A 15,753-nucleotide genomic window follows, 5' to 3' on the forward strand; every position below is an offset into this window, starting at 1 on the left:
ATTTCAAATCGTGTTCACTTTGGAGAAGAATTAACTTGAAGTGCAGCAAATGCCAGCAGCTCTGTGAATATTTCAAAATGGCATCTATGAAAAAGCAGGAATGAAAAAGTTGTCAAGTGTTTCTTTTAAGTATCATAGCAATACAGATTTCCTAACACTGTCCTTAGGGTCTTTTTGTTGTTGTCATTCAAAATATGTATCATGGCAAGTTTCACAGAGAATTTTTCTTTATGTAAGAGGCCATTATATGTAACCAATATTTCACTATTTAGAGCTATTTTTATTTACAGCAAAAGGTACCCAACTCATGCCATCAATTGACAAAATAGCAGCGAGGTTTCCACTTGAAAATAGAAGATAATTTAGATTTATTTATGGCCTCATTGTAATTATACAATAAAAGCTAATTACTTTAAAGACACATCTTTTACAATGTTAAAAATGATATCGGTAAAGCTCACAGCTGAAATGCTGTCAGAATATTTTTGAAGTGCACGTTTTGTGGCATTGAACCCTGCTTTTCATTGACAGAATAAAATGAGGCATATAGATATTATTGTTGGTTCCACTAGACTGGCCTAATTTTCTCCAGTCTCCCCATGTTTTTCCCCTCCCAGAGAGGGAAAACGGACTCCGTGTTGCCCTCCACGGTTGCTATGGCAACCAGCCCATCAGACACAGCTAACCTTTTCGTTCACTGTGTTGCTACTGTCTGCAGGAGCATCTTCGGGATGCTCTTTTCCTAGAGCAACCATAGTGCAGTCATTATCTGTCGTCTTGTCATCTTTCTTCGAATTCTTTTTAGGTCCCATTTGGAGTTGACTGGACTTATAAGCCAAGGCCGGGATAGTGTTCACTAAAATTAACTGCAATGGTTTTTTATTTTCCTTGTACTGACACTGAATATACCTGGAAAAGGCAGACCTATAGGTCTTATTGAACAGTGTATACACCAGCGGGTTGACTGCTGAGGAGAGGTAACCGATCCAAACGAACACGTTGAGCAGGGCTTCGATGACATCCCTGTTGCAGGACTCTTTGCAGATGACAGCCATTATGTTGGTGATGAAGAAGGGGCACCACATCACCACAAACAGGAAGAAGACGATGCCCAGCACCTTGCAAGCCTTCTGCTCGTTGCTGATGGACTGCATAGTCCTCCTGCCGTAGGAGCCTGGCTCCCTGTGGATGGACCGCTGGAAGAGCTTTTCCGAAGACAGGGAGCTCTGAGGCAGGAAGCTGAAAGAAGCTAATTTGGTCCGTGTTCCAGGATCACTCACACACAAAGTGGCTTCTTTCTGGAGCGACTTGATGGTGAGAAAGTAGGTGATCACCATGATGGTTAAGGGAATGAAAAAGGCCACGAAAGAGCCAATCAGGACAAAGTTCTCATCTGCGAGTAAGCAACTCCCTTCCTTAAAGACTTTGGAATCGTCCTGGAGCCCAAAGACTGGTATTGGCATGGATATACCTGGAGATGGACGGAAAATGAGCCACGATTATTAAGGAAGTGAGTATATGAAGGCAAGAGCATTACTGCATAATGGTGGCTGTTAGAACAACTTTATATCAGCGTTGTTTAAAAGCTTAACAATGTTCATCGCAGCACTGTTTATAACAGCCAGGACATGGAAGCAACCTAGATGTCCATCAACAGATGAATGGATAAGAAAGCTGTGGTATATATACACAATGGAGTATTATTCAGCTATTAAAAAGAATACATTTGAATCAGTTCTAATGAGGTAGATGAAACTGGAGCCTATTATACAGAGTGAAGTAAGCCAGAAAGAAAAACACCAATACAGTATACTAACGCATATATATGGAATTTAGAAAGATGGTAACAATAACCCTGTATACGAGACAGCAAAAGAGACACTGATGTATAGAACAGTCTTTTGGACTCTGTGGGAGAGGGAGAGGGTGGGATGATTTGGGAGAATGGCATTGAAATACGTATAATATCATATATGGAATGAGTTGCCAGTCCAGGTTCAATGCACGATACTGGATGCTTGGGGCTGGTGCACTGGGATGACCCAGAGGGATGGTATGGGGAGGGAGGAGGGAGGAGGGTTCAGGATGGGGAACACATGTATACCTGTGGCTGATTCATTTCCATATTTGGCAAAACCAATACAATATTGTAAAGTTTAAAAATAAAATTAAAAAAAATAAAGGCTTAACATATACTTTCAAAGAGAATTAAAATTCCCTTGGACTTACTTATCTGTTTCATTAAGTATACATTACATAGTTCCTTATATTTATATTGTCCTACATAGATAATCCTTTACTTATAAAGAAATAGCAATAAATTACTTTTCTTATGCTATGTTTTTCTGATTATAACATTATACTTATTGATTGAAGAAGAAACAGACTGAGACAAAGATATTAACTGAAAAAGAAACAGACCAAGAAAAAAAAAAAAAAAAGACCGATGATGCCATCACTCAGAGATTATCATCATTAACAATTTGATGATGTTTAGTTTAGATACATATACACACACCATGCACACACATTTAAAAACAAATTCAGATTCTATTTCATGTACAGTTCTATAACTCTGTTTTTCACCTTCTGCATCACGAGCATGATTTATACAAATAACTTCATAAAATTGAAAACTTAATGTATTTCTTTCTAGAAAATTAGGAAAATGAAAAAAAAAGTAACAAGTTACAAATAATATGTATTCTTGCCAGTCAGGGGCACCCATAATTTGCTTTTTCTGTAGTTTTAGTTTTCCATTTACATGCATATGTAAATATATATATATATATATATGCAGGCAATATTTTATGTATAGCTTTAAATCTCATTTAATGTTAAATCATATAACTACATCTATTTTTAATCATTTTTGAAAAATATGATTTTCTAATGTGAATTTAAAGTAACTTTAACCTGTTTTGATTCTTTTTTTAAAAAAATATTTTTATTATGGAAAACTTCTGACATATACAAACACAACACAAAATCCAGCGCAATGAGCCTACCACCCAGCTTCAACAATGATCAGCTGGAGGCCAATCTTGTTTCACCCATATCCCCACCTGCTGCAACCCTCCCATGTTATTTTGAAACAAATCTAAGACATCATATCATTCAATCTGTAAATACTTTAGTGTGTTTATAAAAGCCATGCACTCTTAAAAATCCTGATATTATCATGATACCATTCCCATTCCTACATAGAAATTTAATATTTCTCTAATATTATTAAATACAGAGTTGGTATCCACATTCCTAATGTCCCATAAAAGGTATTATATATTTTTAAAAATAATTTTGTAAGTAAAGCATTCAGAAGGGTGGATTACAAACAAATTAGCAGCCACGGGCTTTTCTTATTGACACATATAAGATTTGGGGACAGAATGAGCCAAATATATGGGAATTTGAGTCCATGGTCAAGTTGCCTTTTCACTCAAATTTGGGGAACTTTTAGAGTTGTTAGGCTCAGGCAGAGGAAGGAGCAGAGGGAATAAAGGCAAGAGTTGGCCTCTAATCATGCTAGTTTCTCTTCCATGGTGTTAGGCCAGATGGCCACCACCATCACTGTGCAGTTTTGGGGAAGTGGGAATGTCTTCCTTTTCTGGTCTGGGAATGGTCAGGCCAGGAAATCATGTGTTTGTCATAAAGGAAGAATCAGGATGATCAGGATGATGCAGAAATAATCAAATATTCTTTTTTTTTTTTAGTTGTTTTATTTTTGGCTGTGCCGGGTCTTCATCGCTTTGTGTGGGCTCTCTCTAGTTGCGGCGAGTGCGGGCTACTCTTTGTCGCGGCGAACGGGCTCCTCATTTCAGGGCTTCCCTCATTGTGGAGCACAGGCTCTAGGTGAGTGGGGTTCAGTAGTTGCGGCACACAGATTCGGTAGTTGTGGCTCATAGAGCGCCAGCTCGGTAGCTGTGGTACATGGGCTTAATTGCTCTGCATATGTGGAATCTTCCCAGACCAGGGATGGAACCCGTGTCGCCGGCTTTGGCAGGCAGATTCCCATCCACTGCACCAGCAGGGAAGTCCTCAAATGCTCTTTATAGCTTAGTTTAAGGTTGCTTCCTTCATGAAGGGTAGAAACCACAGCAGCACCCCAGAGAAAGTCAGCAAAAAGTTTCTATCTCCTGCCCATGTTTTCAGCTCCTTCAGAACTGTATAACAGGGGGTGCCCTGGTCCTTGCTTCTGACACCATTTAGAGTCTAATAAGTGGTCACAAACCAGCCAACAACAGTTTCATACCCATGCCAGGAGCTACTGCTTGCTTGACTCTTGCTATCCACGGAAAACTTCCGTTGAGTTCATCTCCATCCAACCAGGGATTGGACTGTCCTAACCTCACGTCACCTCACGCTGGCCATCCTTGCAAGGAGGGTACATCAGCTTGAGTTACTGTAATGCTGGACGCAGATCTTCCTCAGTGACATTGGCCATTATGGTCACAGACTGAACCGACAGTATCTGTCACTTGTCTGTGCGAGGCCATCCCAGGATTCTTGGGAGGTGGAGATAAATGACATCAGAACTCTTCTTAAGGACACTCGGTGTGCACGATGACTCTTCATTTCCTTCATTCCTCTCTGTCCCTGGCCTGTTTCTGGGAACATGCTGTGGGCCAAGAAGAGATGGAAGAAATGTGGTTCCAACAGGAACATCCTCTGACGTTTTGGATACATACCAGTTTTGCTTATCCTTCAAAAGACTCTTTTTTTAGAAAAAAAATACTTGTTTTTAATTGGAGGATAATTGCTTTACAATAATGTGCTGGTCTCTGCCATACATCAACGTGAATCAGCCATAGGTATACATATGTCCCCTCCCTCCTGAACCTCCGTCCTACCTCCCACCCCATCCTACCCCTCTAGATCGTCACAGGGCACTGGGTTGAGCTCTCTGTGTCATACAGCAAATCCCCACTGGCAGCCTATTTTACGCGTGGTAATGTGTGTGTTTTCACGCTACTCTCTCAGTTCGTGCCACCCTCTTCCCCTCACTGTGCCCACAAGTCTGTTCTCTGTGTCTGTGTCTCTGTTGCTCCCCTGCAAGTTGAGATGCGGTTTCTAAGAAGAGTGTTTTGTTTTTCTAGGTGTTTGCACTATCTATATAAGGTGTTTCCACTATCTATATAAGGTGTTTCCTATATTAATCTACACAATCCTTGTTAGTGTAGTTGTTCACTACTTAGAATGGATGCAACCAATATGCTTCTATGGATGTGGTGAGGAGAAAACGAACCAAAGATGCAGAGGACCCAGGACAGTGTTCAGTGCAGACTAGCTGTTCTGCCAATGGGACATAAACACAAGAGCAGCCTTTTCCCAGGATTATTCAGATTAAATACATTCACTTGATTTTCCCCTAATTTTGTCATATTTTGCTTTGCTTGTATATTCTGGACTTTAATGTATGAAAAAGTGAAAGCTGCTCAGTAGTGTCTGACTCTTTGTGACCTGTTGGACTATCTAGTCCATGGAATTCTCCAGGCTAGAATACTGGAGTCGGTAGCCTTTCCCTTCTCCAGGGGATCTCCCCAATTCAGGGGTTGAACCCAGGTCTCCATCATTGCAGGTGGATTCTTTACCAGCTGAGCCACCAGGGAAGCCCAAGACTACTGGAGAGGGTAACCTATCCCTTTTCCAGCAGATCTTCCCGACCCAGGAATTGAACCAGGGTCTTCTGCATAGCAGGTGATTCTTTACCAACTGAGGTACCAGGGAAGCCCACTTTAATGTATATTAGATCTTAAATCAAAAGAAATTAAAAAGACTGTTGGCTATTGGCTCTATAGTTAATAAATAATGATGTAATTATTATCTTCTGCCAGGGTGACGAAGGGTCTCAATCAATTTTAATTCTGTCCAGCTAGAACTGTTGATTGCTTCTCTAATGTGATGAATTACAGCCATTACGATTTGTCATGATACACATAAATAAAATACCAACCATCCAAAAAAAGTGTTTTATTTTGTTATTCAACTCTTAGCTGTGCATTTTCCTGATTAATACAGAGGAAGTCACCACCTTGAGAGCCTCTGGCCTTTTTGTATGTGACCTGGTAATTTATATAAGTGGCAGTTCTCAATTAACCAGAATATAGGATTGCTTAAGAGACCAAATTCTTCAATCATTTTCAATCATTTGGAATTCAAATGTGTGTCCTTGTTTGGGGAGAAGACATTTTCTCTCTCTCTCTCTTTCATACATACACCCTTCCAGAATGGCCCAACTTCTCTGGTCAGGGAGGGAGAGGAATGACCATAGAAGCTGAGATTCCTCCATTAGGTCTGGGGTGAAGAGCTACTGTAAAGTGGGTGGGGCGAGAGGCACAGGTGGGTCCTCGACTCGGGGGACCTTGGCTGGGAGGGACAGAATGAAGTGCTTAGGTCCTTAATGGCCATTCCTCTTTACGTGTAACAGAAACACCTTGAATGCTCTCAGATACCGTTCTTCTCAGTGCCTTGCTCAGAGCAGATGGTAAACAGGGGTTTAGGGAGAGACTAACTATACAGTTAAAGTAATAGTCTGTAAAGGAGGGGGAGGAATTTTACGTCAAAGAAGCAGAACACTCAGAGAGACTTTGTGGACACAATAAGCAATTCAAAAACGCTCCTACCAAGAGAGATGGAGACGCTGGCAGACAGCCGAGACTGTGGTCGGAACCGTCTACAGTGCTTTAATTTTCTGGTTGCTTTGTTTGATAATAGCTGCTTTTGAAGACCTGAGATCTCCTCTCACTTGAAATTTCTGCACATAAAGCGTTTTCCTTTATGAACAGACAGACAGTAGTTCGAGCTACTCTGCATTTTAATATATTTTTCTGAGGAGTGGAAAACAGCCAACGAAATTCAGTATCAGTATCAGATCCTCCTTGCGCATTGCTTATTTCCTTTTATTAAGACTAAGACAATGAAGTGAATAGGAACCTTAGACACCCAGGAACATGAAGGTTTCAGCTGGTGATCTTTCTTTTAGGGTAACCCTGTTTAGAATTTGCATACAAAGTTTGCCCCTCTGGTTAACATCTTACCACAGTCAGGGTGAATGGCCTTAACTCTGCAGCACTGACTGTGAAAAGCAAACTTTATTCTCAGTCCTAGATTTTTACACTTTAATACCTTGGGACTGAAGATATTTCTGAGACAGTGTTTCCTTGTGAAATAAGAAGCAGAGATTCTCTGAAGGGAGCCACTGGGAATCCCCAGGGCCTCAAAGACCAAATTTTGCTTCATAGGTTTCTTTCTCCTGAAACTACTAGTCTTCCTTTGCATTTTAATACATGAGTTTTTTTTTTTTTTTTAAGTAATATGAATGGATTTACTAGCAGTTTGACAGAAAACACCACACATGGTAACAGCAGGCTACCCATCGTAGCGTAGGGAGAGATAGGTTGCATATATAGGCCAATCGGCGCTGGGACTGACCATCCTTCTAGTACAGAGCTTCTAATATAGCTCTGAGTCTGCTCAAGAGTTGCTGAATTCCTTATAAATCGATGGTCTGCTAACGAGGCAGGTGTACATAACAGGGAAAGCCAGATATGCATGTCAGTTACCCAGGAAATTGTATGTTTCTTCTTAGATAAATTCTGAATATCTCTTTTTATTCCCTAAATGATCTTATTTATTTATTTATTTTTGGCTGTGCTTGGTCTTAACTGCTGCTTGGGCTTTTCTCTAGTTGCATGCAGGGGCTACTCTCTAGCTGCAGTACATGAGTACATTGCGGTGGCTTCTCTTGCCATCGGTGGAGCGCAGGCGCTGGGGCTCCCTGGCTTCAGTAGTTGCAGCACGTGGACTCAGTAATTGTGGCTTCCGGGCTCTAGAGCCCAGGTTCAGTAGTTGGGGCATGCGGGCTTAGTTGCTCCACAGCATGTGGGATCCTCACAGGTCAGGGATCGAACCCATGTCTCCTGTGTTGGCAGGCGGATTCCTTACCACTGAGCCACCAGGGAAGCCCCCTGCATATCTCTATTAATAAACTGTAGCTTTTCAAAGTAGTTTTACAGTTATGCATTTACTCTGAATTGATTTTATTTTTACAAAATTGTAAAAATGTTATCCACACTGCCCTATAGGCAGATAAACATTTCGCTTTATAGAAAAACTGAGGTTTAGCAAGCTTAGGTAATTTGTTTAGAATCACACAGCAATTTGGGGGCAAAATCAAGACCCAGTCTTAGGCTTTTCAGTTCTTATGGCTGATTTTTTTTACCTGCTTATTTATTCCTTTTATGGTAGTTATAACAGTCTATGACTGTATCAGAGGTCCTTAACATTGGTTGTAGGAACACGGTGATAGCCCTAAAATTTCCAAAATTTATGTATATGTACATTGTTTTAGAGAAGATAGAGCCTTAATTAGATTATCAGAAAAGTTCCTGCTCCCAAGGCTGTTAATAACCCCTGAATTATATCAGTGCCCTACCTATAGAATACACACACACAATCCCCAATGATCCTCCGTACCTTGATGCTTTCTTTTTCATTCTTTACTCTCAAAGTCAAAACTTTCTCTAGTGAGACATTATCTTTGAAGCCAGACAGATATTTAAAAACTGAAATCCTTATAATCAATACCTAGTTTCTTTGTTATATTGCAGTTATTCTCAACCTTGCGTGCATATTAATATTACCTGGGGAGCTTTTGAAAATTTCATCACCTGGGTTCCATTCCCAGAAGTTCTGACGTTAGTACTTTGAACAATACTAATGCTCAGGTCCTGCTAGGACATTATTATTAAAACAAAAGAACACCTAGCTGATCTTAATCTACAACCAGTGTCAAGAACCCAAGATGTATAGGATTAAAAGTGCAGTAAAAAGTGTTGATTGTGAAATAAAACCAAATCAAGTAAAATTTAACAATTCTGCCCTTTGCCTTCATTAAATAAATCTATTAATTTTCCAACCAACTCAGGCCAACTTCCTGCAGCAAACAGCAAGGCAACGTGAAGAATTGATGGAGAGTAGTAGTTAATTGGGGGAGAAAAGTGTTGAGTGAGGTTATTATGTTAAGCTCCAAGTCTTTGTCGCAATTCTTTAACTACTATGACTAAATGTCCAAAAAGCCTTTCAAGCTTGTATTCTGCCCCAGTCCATATACGATTCTTGGAAGGAATGATCCAAGTCTGCCCGCGGGACATGCAGTTGTGCACTCACCGCCCAAGCTGGTGGTCTTGGTTCCCTGTCCTTGCTTCCTAGAAAGGTGACCTCTTGCTCTTCTGACCCTCATTCCTTTTCCATTGTGTTTATAGCCCAGAAGTTGTGCTTTTTTAAATTTAATTTTTATTTTATGTTGGTGTACAGATGATTTAGGGCTTCCCAGGCAGTTCAGTGGTAAAGTATCTGCCTGCCAATGCAAGAGACGCGGGTTCGATCCCTGGGTTGGGAAGATCCCCTGGAGCTGGAAATGGCAAACCACTCCAGTATTCTTACCTGGGAAGAAATCCCGTGGACAGAAGAGCCTGGCGGGCTACAGTTCATCTGGTTGCAAAGAGTCAGACACAACTGGGCAACTAAACAGCCACAAGATAGTTACTAAGTATACAGCTAAAGTGCTTTAGTTATACATATACATATATCCATTCATTTTCAGATTCTTTTCTTGTGTAGGTTATTACAGAATACTGAGTAGAGGTCCCTGTGCTATACAGTGGGTCTTTATTGATTATCTGTCCTATATAATAGTGTATATATGTTAATCCCAAACTCTTGATTTACCCCCCACCCTCAGCCCCAATGAAGTTGTGATTTTAGTGTGACCATCTTGCACTGAAAGGTCAAGAGACTACATTCTGACTTGCTGAAGGTGTGTTTTCAGCTGTGGACAGTTCACCTGGAAGTCCATCCACGTGCCTCATCCCAGGCAGATTGGTGTCTTTCCACCACCTTCTTCACCTGACCATATGTCATGAAGCCCAGATAGAATCTGAATGATATGATGGAATTTGAAAAAAATGATCAGAGTCTCATTTTCTCGTTGGAATACAACAGAGAAACTTTTCAAATTCTTTCATTCAACTCGTCATCTGTATTGATAATAAGTGGACATCACACTATCCATCAATGGAAAAGTGTCCTTTTCTAGACCGTATATTTAGCCATGTGCTCAAGAGCAAAGGTTTATTTACAAAATTTCATCTCTGCCCAACATACATCTTGGAAGAACTATATCTTTTCTTCCATGTGTTTAAAAAGGGATAGAGTTTTGGAGTGATTCCTTCTGAAAGCCTGAAGAATGAATTTCACACGTGACAACTCACTTCCTGGCCTCTAGGCTTAGAAGGCGTGTCAGGAACAGTGTCCCTAGTGCTCGAGCCCACTCTGTAAGGTCTCTGTGATCTGGTCTTAATGTCATTATTCACCTTTCTCGATTCTGACACAGCCATGTGGTGTTTTCTGTCTTCTTTATGTCATATCTTGAACTGTAAAGGATATTACATGTGGCTTGAAAAAGCAAGAGAGTTCCAGAAAAACATCTATTTCTGCTTTATTGACTATGCCAAAGCCTTTGACTGTGTGGATCACAATAAGCTGTGGAAAATTCTGAAAGAGATGGGAATACCAGACCACCTGACCTGCCTCTTGAGAAACCTGTATGCAGGTCAGGAAGCAACAGTTAGAACTGGACATGGAACAACAGACTGGTTCCAAATAGGAAAAGGAGTACGTCAAGGCTGTATATTGTCACCCTGCTTATTTAACTTATATGCAGAGTACATCATGAGAAACACTGGACTTGAAGAAACACAAGCTGGAATCAAGATTGCCGGGAGAAATATCAATAACCTCAGATATGCAGATGACACCACCCTTATGGCAGAAAGTGAAGAGGAACTAAAAAGCCTCTTGATGAAAATGAAAGAGGAGAGTGAAAAAGTTGGCTTGAAGCTCAACATTCAGAAAATGAAGATCATGGCATCCGGTCCCATCACTTCATGGGAAATAGATGGGGAAACAGTGGAAACAGTGTCAGACTTTATTTTTCTGGGCTCCAAAATCATTGCAGATGGTGACTGCAGCCATGAAATTAAAAGATGCTTACTCCTTCGAAGGAAAGTTATGACCAACCTAGATAGCATATTCAAAAGCAGAGACATTACTTTGCCAACAAAGGTCCGTCTAGTCAAGGCTATGATTTTTCCTGTGGTCATGTATGGATGTGAGAGTTGGACTGTGAAGAAGGCTGAGCACCAAAGAATTGATGCTTTTGAACTGTGGTGCTGGAGAAGACTCTTGAGAATCCCCTGGGCTGCAAGGAGATCCAACCAGTCCATCCTAAAGGAGATCAGTCCTGGGTGTTCATTGGAAGGACTGATGCTGAGGCTGAAACTCCAGTACTTTGGCCACCTCATGCGAAGAGTTGACTCATTGGAAAAGACTCTGATGCTGGGAGGGATTGGGGGAGGGAGGAGAAGGGGATGACAGAGGATGAGATGGTTGGATGACATCACTGACTCGATGCACATGAGTTTGGGAACTCCGGGAGTTGGTGATGGACAGGGAGGCCTGGCGTGCTGCTATTCTTGGGGTCACAAAGAGTTGGACACGACTGAACTGAACTGAACTGAACTGACTCTTCAGCTAGTAGATCTGCCTGCTCCACCTGTGTCTTCCAGTGGCGTACTTGGGGCATGGCGGTGTCCCGCTGCTGGAGCAAGGGGTCCCATTCTGTGTACCTGCAGTACCTCAGAGGGTTACCTATTAATCCAAACTCAACTTGTGGAAACACAGAAGTGCATAGCAGGAGAGACTCCTGAGGGCACAGGCCTTGGAAAGAAGCACATTGTAGGAGAGAAATACTGAGAATATCTGGGGATGCAGGGCAGAGAGGAATGCGGCATCTAAGGCACGTTGGTTTGTTCGTAAAAGCCTTGAGCACCTCTGGGGAAGGAAAATGCTCTGTACGCAGAATCTGGAAGGTACAGTCTCACTTCTCCATTTTGCCCCAGATCAGTTCCAGTGCCACTCTCTCCCCTGAAATGCTCTGCCAGCTCCTGGGGGGCTCCAGAATTTCTCTGTAGCAAGGACCTGGGTGGCAGCTGGCTGGGTGTGTGGAGCAAGGCAACTTGTCTTGTGGCTACATTTGTTTTTACTTTGACTGTATGATGATTTGGGGGTGATCTGGGGGCTATAGATGGAGATCATGTTCCCAGACCATAGTCTACATTTCTTTTAAGACGTATCTCATGACATCATTCTTTTAAGACACCCCTGGTATGAAGCCTTTCCCTAATTGTTTTTCTCCAAAATAAGAGCCTTTTTCCTTTACAGACCTTTATGTGAGCGTGTGTACTCAGTTGCTTCAGCTGTGTCTGACTCTTTGCTATCCCATGGACTGTAGCCCACCAGGCTCCTCTGTCTATGGGATTCTCTAGGCAAGAACACTGGAGTGGGTTGCCGTGCCCTCCTCCAGGCGATCTTCCCATCCCAGGGATCGGACCCAGGTCTCTGCATCTCCAGCATTGCTATAGACCTTCATCACCTCCATAAATCATTTATATTGAGCTCACCCACCCTTCTAATGCCTTAGAATTTTTCTCTAGAATTGCCATTTCAACCATGAGATGATAATCTCATTATGATAATTGATTATGTGACATCGATTGTTTTACTTATTGCAGGTTCCTCCAGTAGCTAACACAGTGCTGCTCATACGTGGGTCTGGGCAAATGCTTGTGGGACTGACTGAATGAATGAATGGAAAGAGGAGAAAAGATGAGGTATTACAAAGGTAAATTATAATAATAATTCTTATAGACATAACTTGAATTTACTGGATTATTTCATAATGTTATCCTTCATTGTTGCCAGAAAAACACAATACATGAGCTTACCAGTTAGCCACCTAGGGCAGAGAGAGGGAAATCAGATAATTCCGGGATCCTTAACTTGTATACCTTCTGAGAAAACTACATAGAGGATTAACCAGCACATGAGCTGACCATCTCAACAGCTATAATCACAGGGAAAAGATGCTGAGAAATGCAGTGTCTGAGGGAGAATCAGGAGACCTGGGTTTATTCCTGTCTGTTCTGATTCATAACCTAGATCTAAGGTTGTTGTTTTTCTCAAAGTTCTCCTTCAGGTAAATGACACAGGTTACATATTAGGAAAGTAGCACAAGACAGTGAGGAAAACACAGAATAAGGCATCACAAGACATGGGTTTGCATCCTGACTCTGTCAGTCACTAGCTGGGTGACCGAAGACGGCTTAATTGTGACGCCTTTCTCTGTAAGGTGGAGATAATAAAAAGAGGCCTTCCCTAACTTACCTATAGGGCCTTGGTGAGAAAACAAGGTAATGTGTCTGAATTATCTTGCAAACTTTTAAGATAGCAGTTATTATAATGTCCTTGACACTATGCTTGACTCTGAGTATACCACAGAAGACCTTTGAGAACCTTTGTGAAGCCCAAGATCTTGCAGGGAAAACGAAATAGACACAGGTGATTTAGAAAGACAGCAGTGCAATATTTAAAATGGATAACCCACAAAATCCTACTGTATAGCACAGGGAAATCTACTCAATGTTATGTGGCAGCCTGGATGGGAGAAACCTTTCCCTTCTCCAGGGGGTCTTTCCAACCCAGGGATCAAACCCAGGTCTCCTGCATTGCAGGCAGATTCTTTACCAACTGAGCCACAGGGGAAGCCCAAGAATACTGGGGTGGGTAGCCCATCCTTTCTCCAGCGGATCTTCCTGACCCAGGAATCAAACTGGGGTCTCCTGCATTGCAGGCGGATTCTTTGCCAACTGAACTATCAGGGAAGCCTCTAGAAAGATAGCAGTGCAATATTTAAAAGGGATAACTCACAAAGTCCTACAGTATAGCACACTGAACTCTACTCAGTGTTATATGGCAGCCTGGATGGGAGGGGTGTTTGGGTGAGAATGGATACATGTATCTGTATGACTGAGTCCCTTTGCTATCCACTTGAAACTATCACAATATTGTTATTTGGCTATGTGTATGCACTCAAGTAATGCTCAAAATTCTCCAAGCCAGGCTTCAGCAATATGTGAACCGTGAACTTACTGATGTTCAAGCTGGTTTTAGAAAAGGCAGAGGAACCAGAGGTCAAATTGCCAACATCTTCTGGATCATGGAAAAAGCAAGAGAGTTCCAGAAAAACATCTATTTCTGCTTTATTGACTATGCCAAAGCCTTTGACTGTGTGGATCACAATAAGCTGTGGAAAATTCTGAAAGAGATGGGAATACCAGACCACCTGATCTGCCTCTTGAGAAATTTGTATGCAGGTCAGGAAGCAACAGTTAGAACTGGACATGGAACAACAGACTGGTTCCAAATAGGAAAAGGAGTACGTCAAGGCTGTATATTGTCACCCTGTTTATTTAACTTCTATGCAGAGTACATCATGAGAAACGCTGGGCTGGAAGAAGCACAAGCTGGAATCAAGATTGCCAGGAGAAATATCAATAACCTCAGATATGCAGAAGAAACCACCCTTATGGCAGAAAGTGAAGAGGAACTCAAAAGCCTCTTGATGAAAGTGAAAGTGGAGAGTGAAAAAGTTGGCTTAAAGCTCAGAAAATGAAGATCATGGCATCCGGTCCCATCACTTCATGGGAAATAGATGGGGAAACAATGGAAACAGTGTCAGACTTAATTTTTCTGGGCTACAAAATCATTGCAGATGGTGACTGCAGCCATGAAATTAAAAGACGCTTATTCCTTGGAAGGAAAGTTATGACCAACCTAGATAGCACATTCAAAAGCAGAGACATTACTTTGCCAACAAAGGTCCGTCTAGTCAAGGCTATGGTTTTTCCTGTGGTCATGTATGGATGTGAGAGTTGGACTGTGAAGAAGGCTGAGCACCGAAGAATTGATGCTTTTGAACTGTGGTGTTGGAGAAGACTCCTGAGAGTCCCTTGGACTGCAAGGAGATCCAACCAGTCCATTCTGAAGGAGATCAGCCCTGGGATTTCTTTGGAAGGAATGATGCTAAAGCTGAAACTCCAGTACTTTGGCCACCTCATGGGAAGAGTTGACTGATTGGAAAAGACTCTGATGCTGGGAGGGATTGGGGGCAAGAGGAGAAGGGGACGACAGAGGATGAGATGGCTGGATGGCACCACTGACTTGATGGACGTGAGTCTGAATGAACTCCGGGAGTTGGTGATGGACAGGGAGGCCTGGCATGCTGTGATTCATGGGGTTGCAAAGAGTCGGACACGACTGAGCGACTGATCTTATCTGATCTGATCTGATGCACTCAGTCGTGTCTGACTCTACAACTCCATGAACCGTAGCCTTCTAGGCTCCTCTGTCCGTGGAATTTTCCAGGCAAGAATACTTGAGGTTATTTGGCTATAATCCAATTAAAATAAAAAAGTTTAAAAAATAAAATTAAATAAATAAAGAAGAAGAGAGCAGTGTAGGATAGAATGAGACCAAGAGGAGAAGCCGGTGATGTGGACAAACCCTCCTACGCGATGTCAGAACGTGATGGTCATTGTGGGTTAGTGTCTCTGGGAAAGAGTTGTGTAGGACACTGTGTGGTTAAGCTGGGTTTTGTGGGTCAACAGACTCTGGACAGGGGTCAAGTCCAAAGGTAGAGGGGCGGGTATACTATTGCTGAACATACAGGGCTGTAGTACACCTGCCAGGGTGCACTGGCCAGGGCTGAGTTCAGTTGTGTTTGGCATGCAACTGTGAACTCAGGACGAAGGGCACATGCCTGTCAGCGACAAGAAGCATTTCCTCTCTCTGTGA

At 42.0% G+C, this 15,753-nt stretch overlaps 1 protein-coding gene across 2 annotated transcripts in view; it reads right to left on the reverse strand.

Moving 5' to 3' along the window:
- Positions 1–344: 344 nt before the first annotated feature.
- HTR2A (5-hydroxytryptamine receptor 2A) overlaps positions 345–15,753 on the reverse strand; it is a 64,756-nt gene continuing 49,347 nt past the window's right edge. For both annotated transcript variants that reach the window (XM_086329001.1, XM_086329002.1), the window contains one exon: positions 345–1,471. In XM_086329001.1, the coding sequence (XP_086185127.1) occupies positions 672–1,471 (800 nt within the window). In that variant the 3' untranslated portion in view covers positions 345–671. The remainder of the gene's footprint in view (positions 1,472–15,753) is intronic.

This window comes from Bos grunniens, chromosome 12 (genome assembly GCF_055505025.1).
Source record: "Bos grunniens cultivar Pamir isolate PY7600 chromosome 12, Bosgru_T2T1.0, whole genome shotgun sequence".
Classification (NCBI taxonomy): domain Eukaryota; kingdom Metazoa; phylum Chordata; class Mammalia; order Artiodactyla; family Bovidae; genus Bos; species Bos grunniens.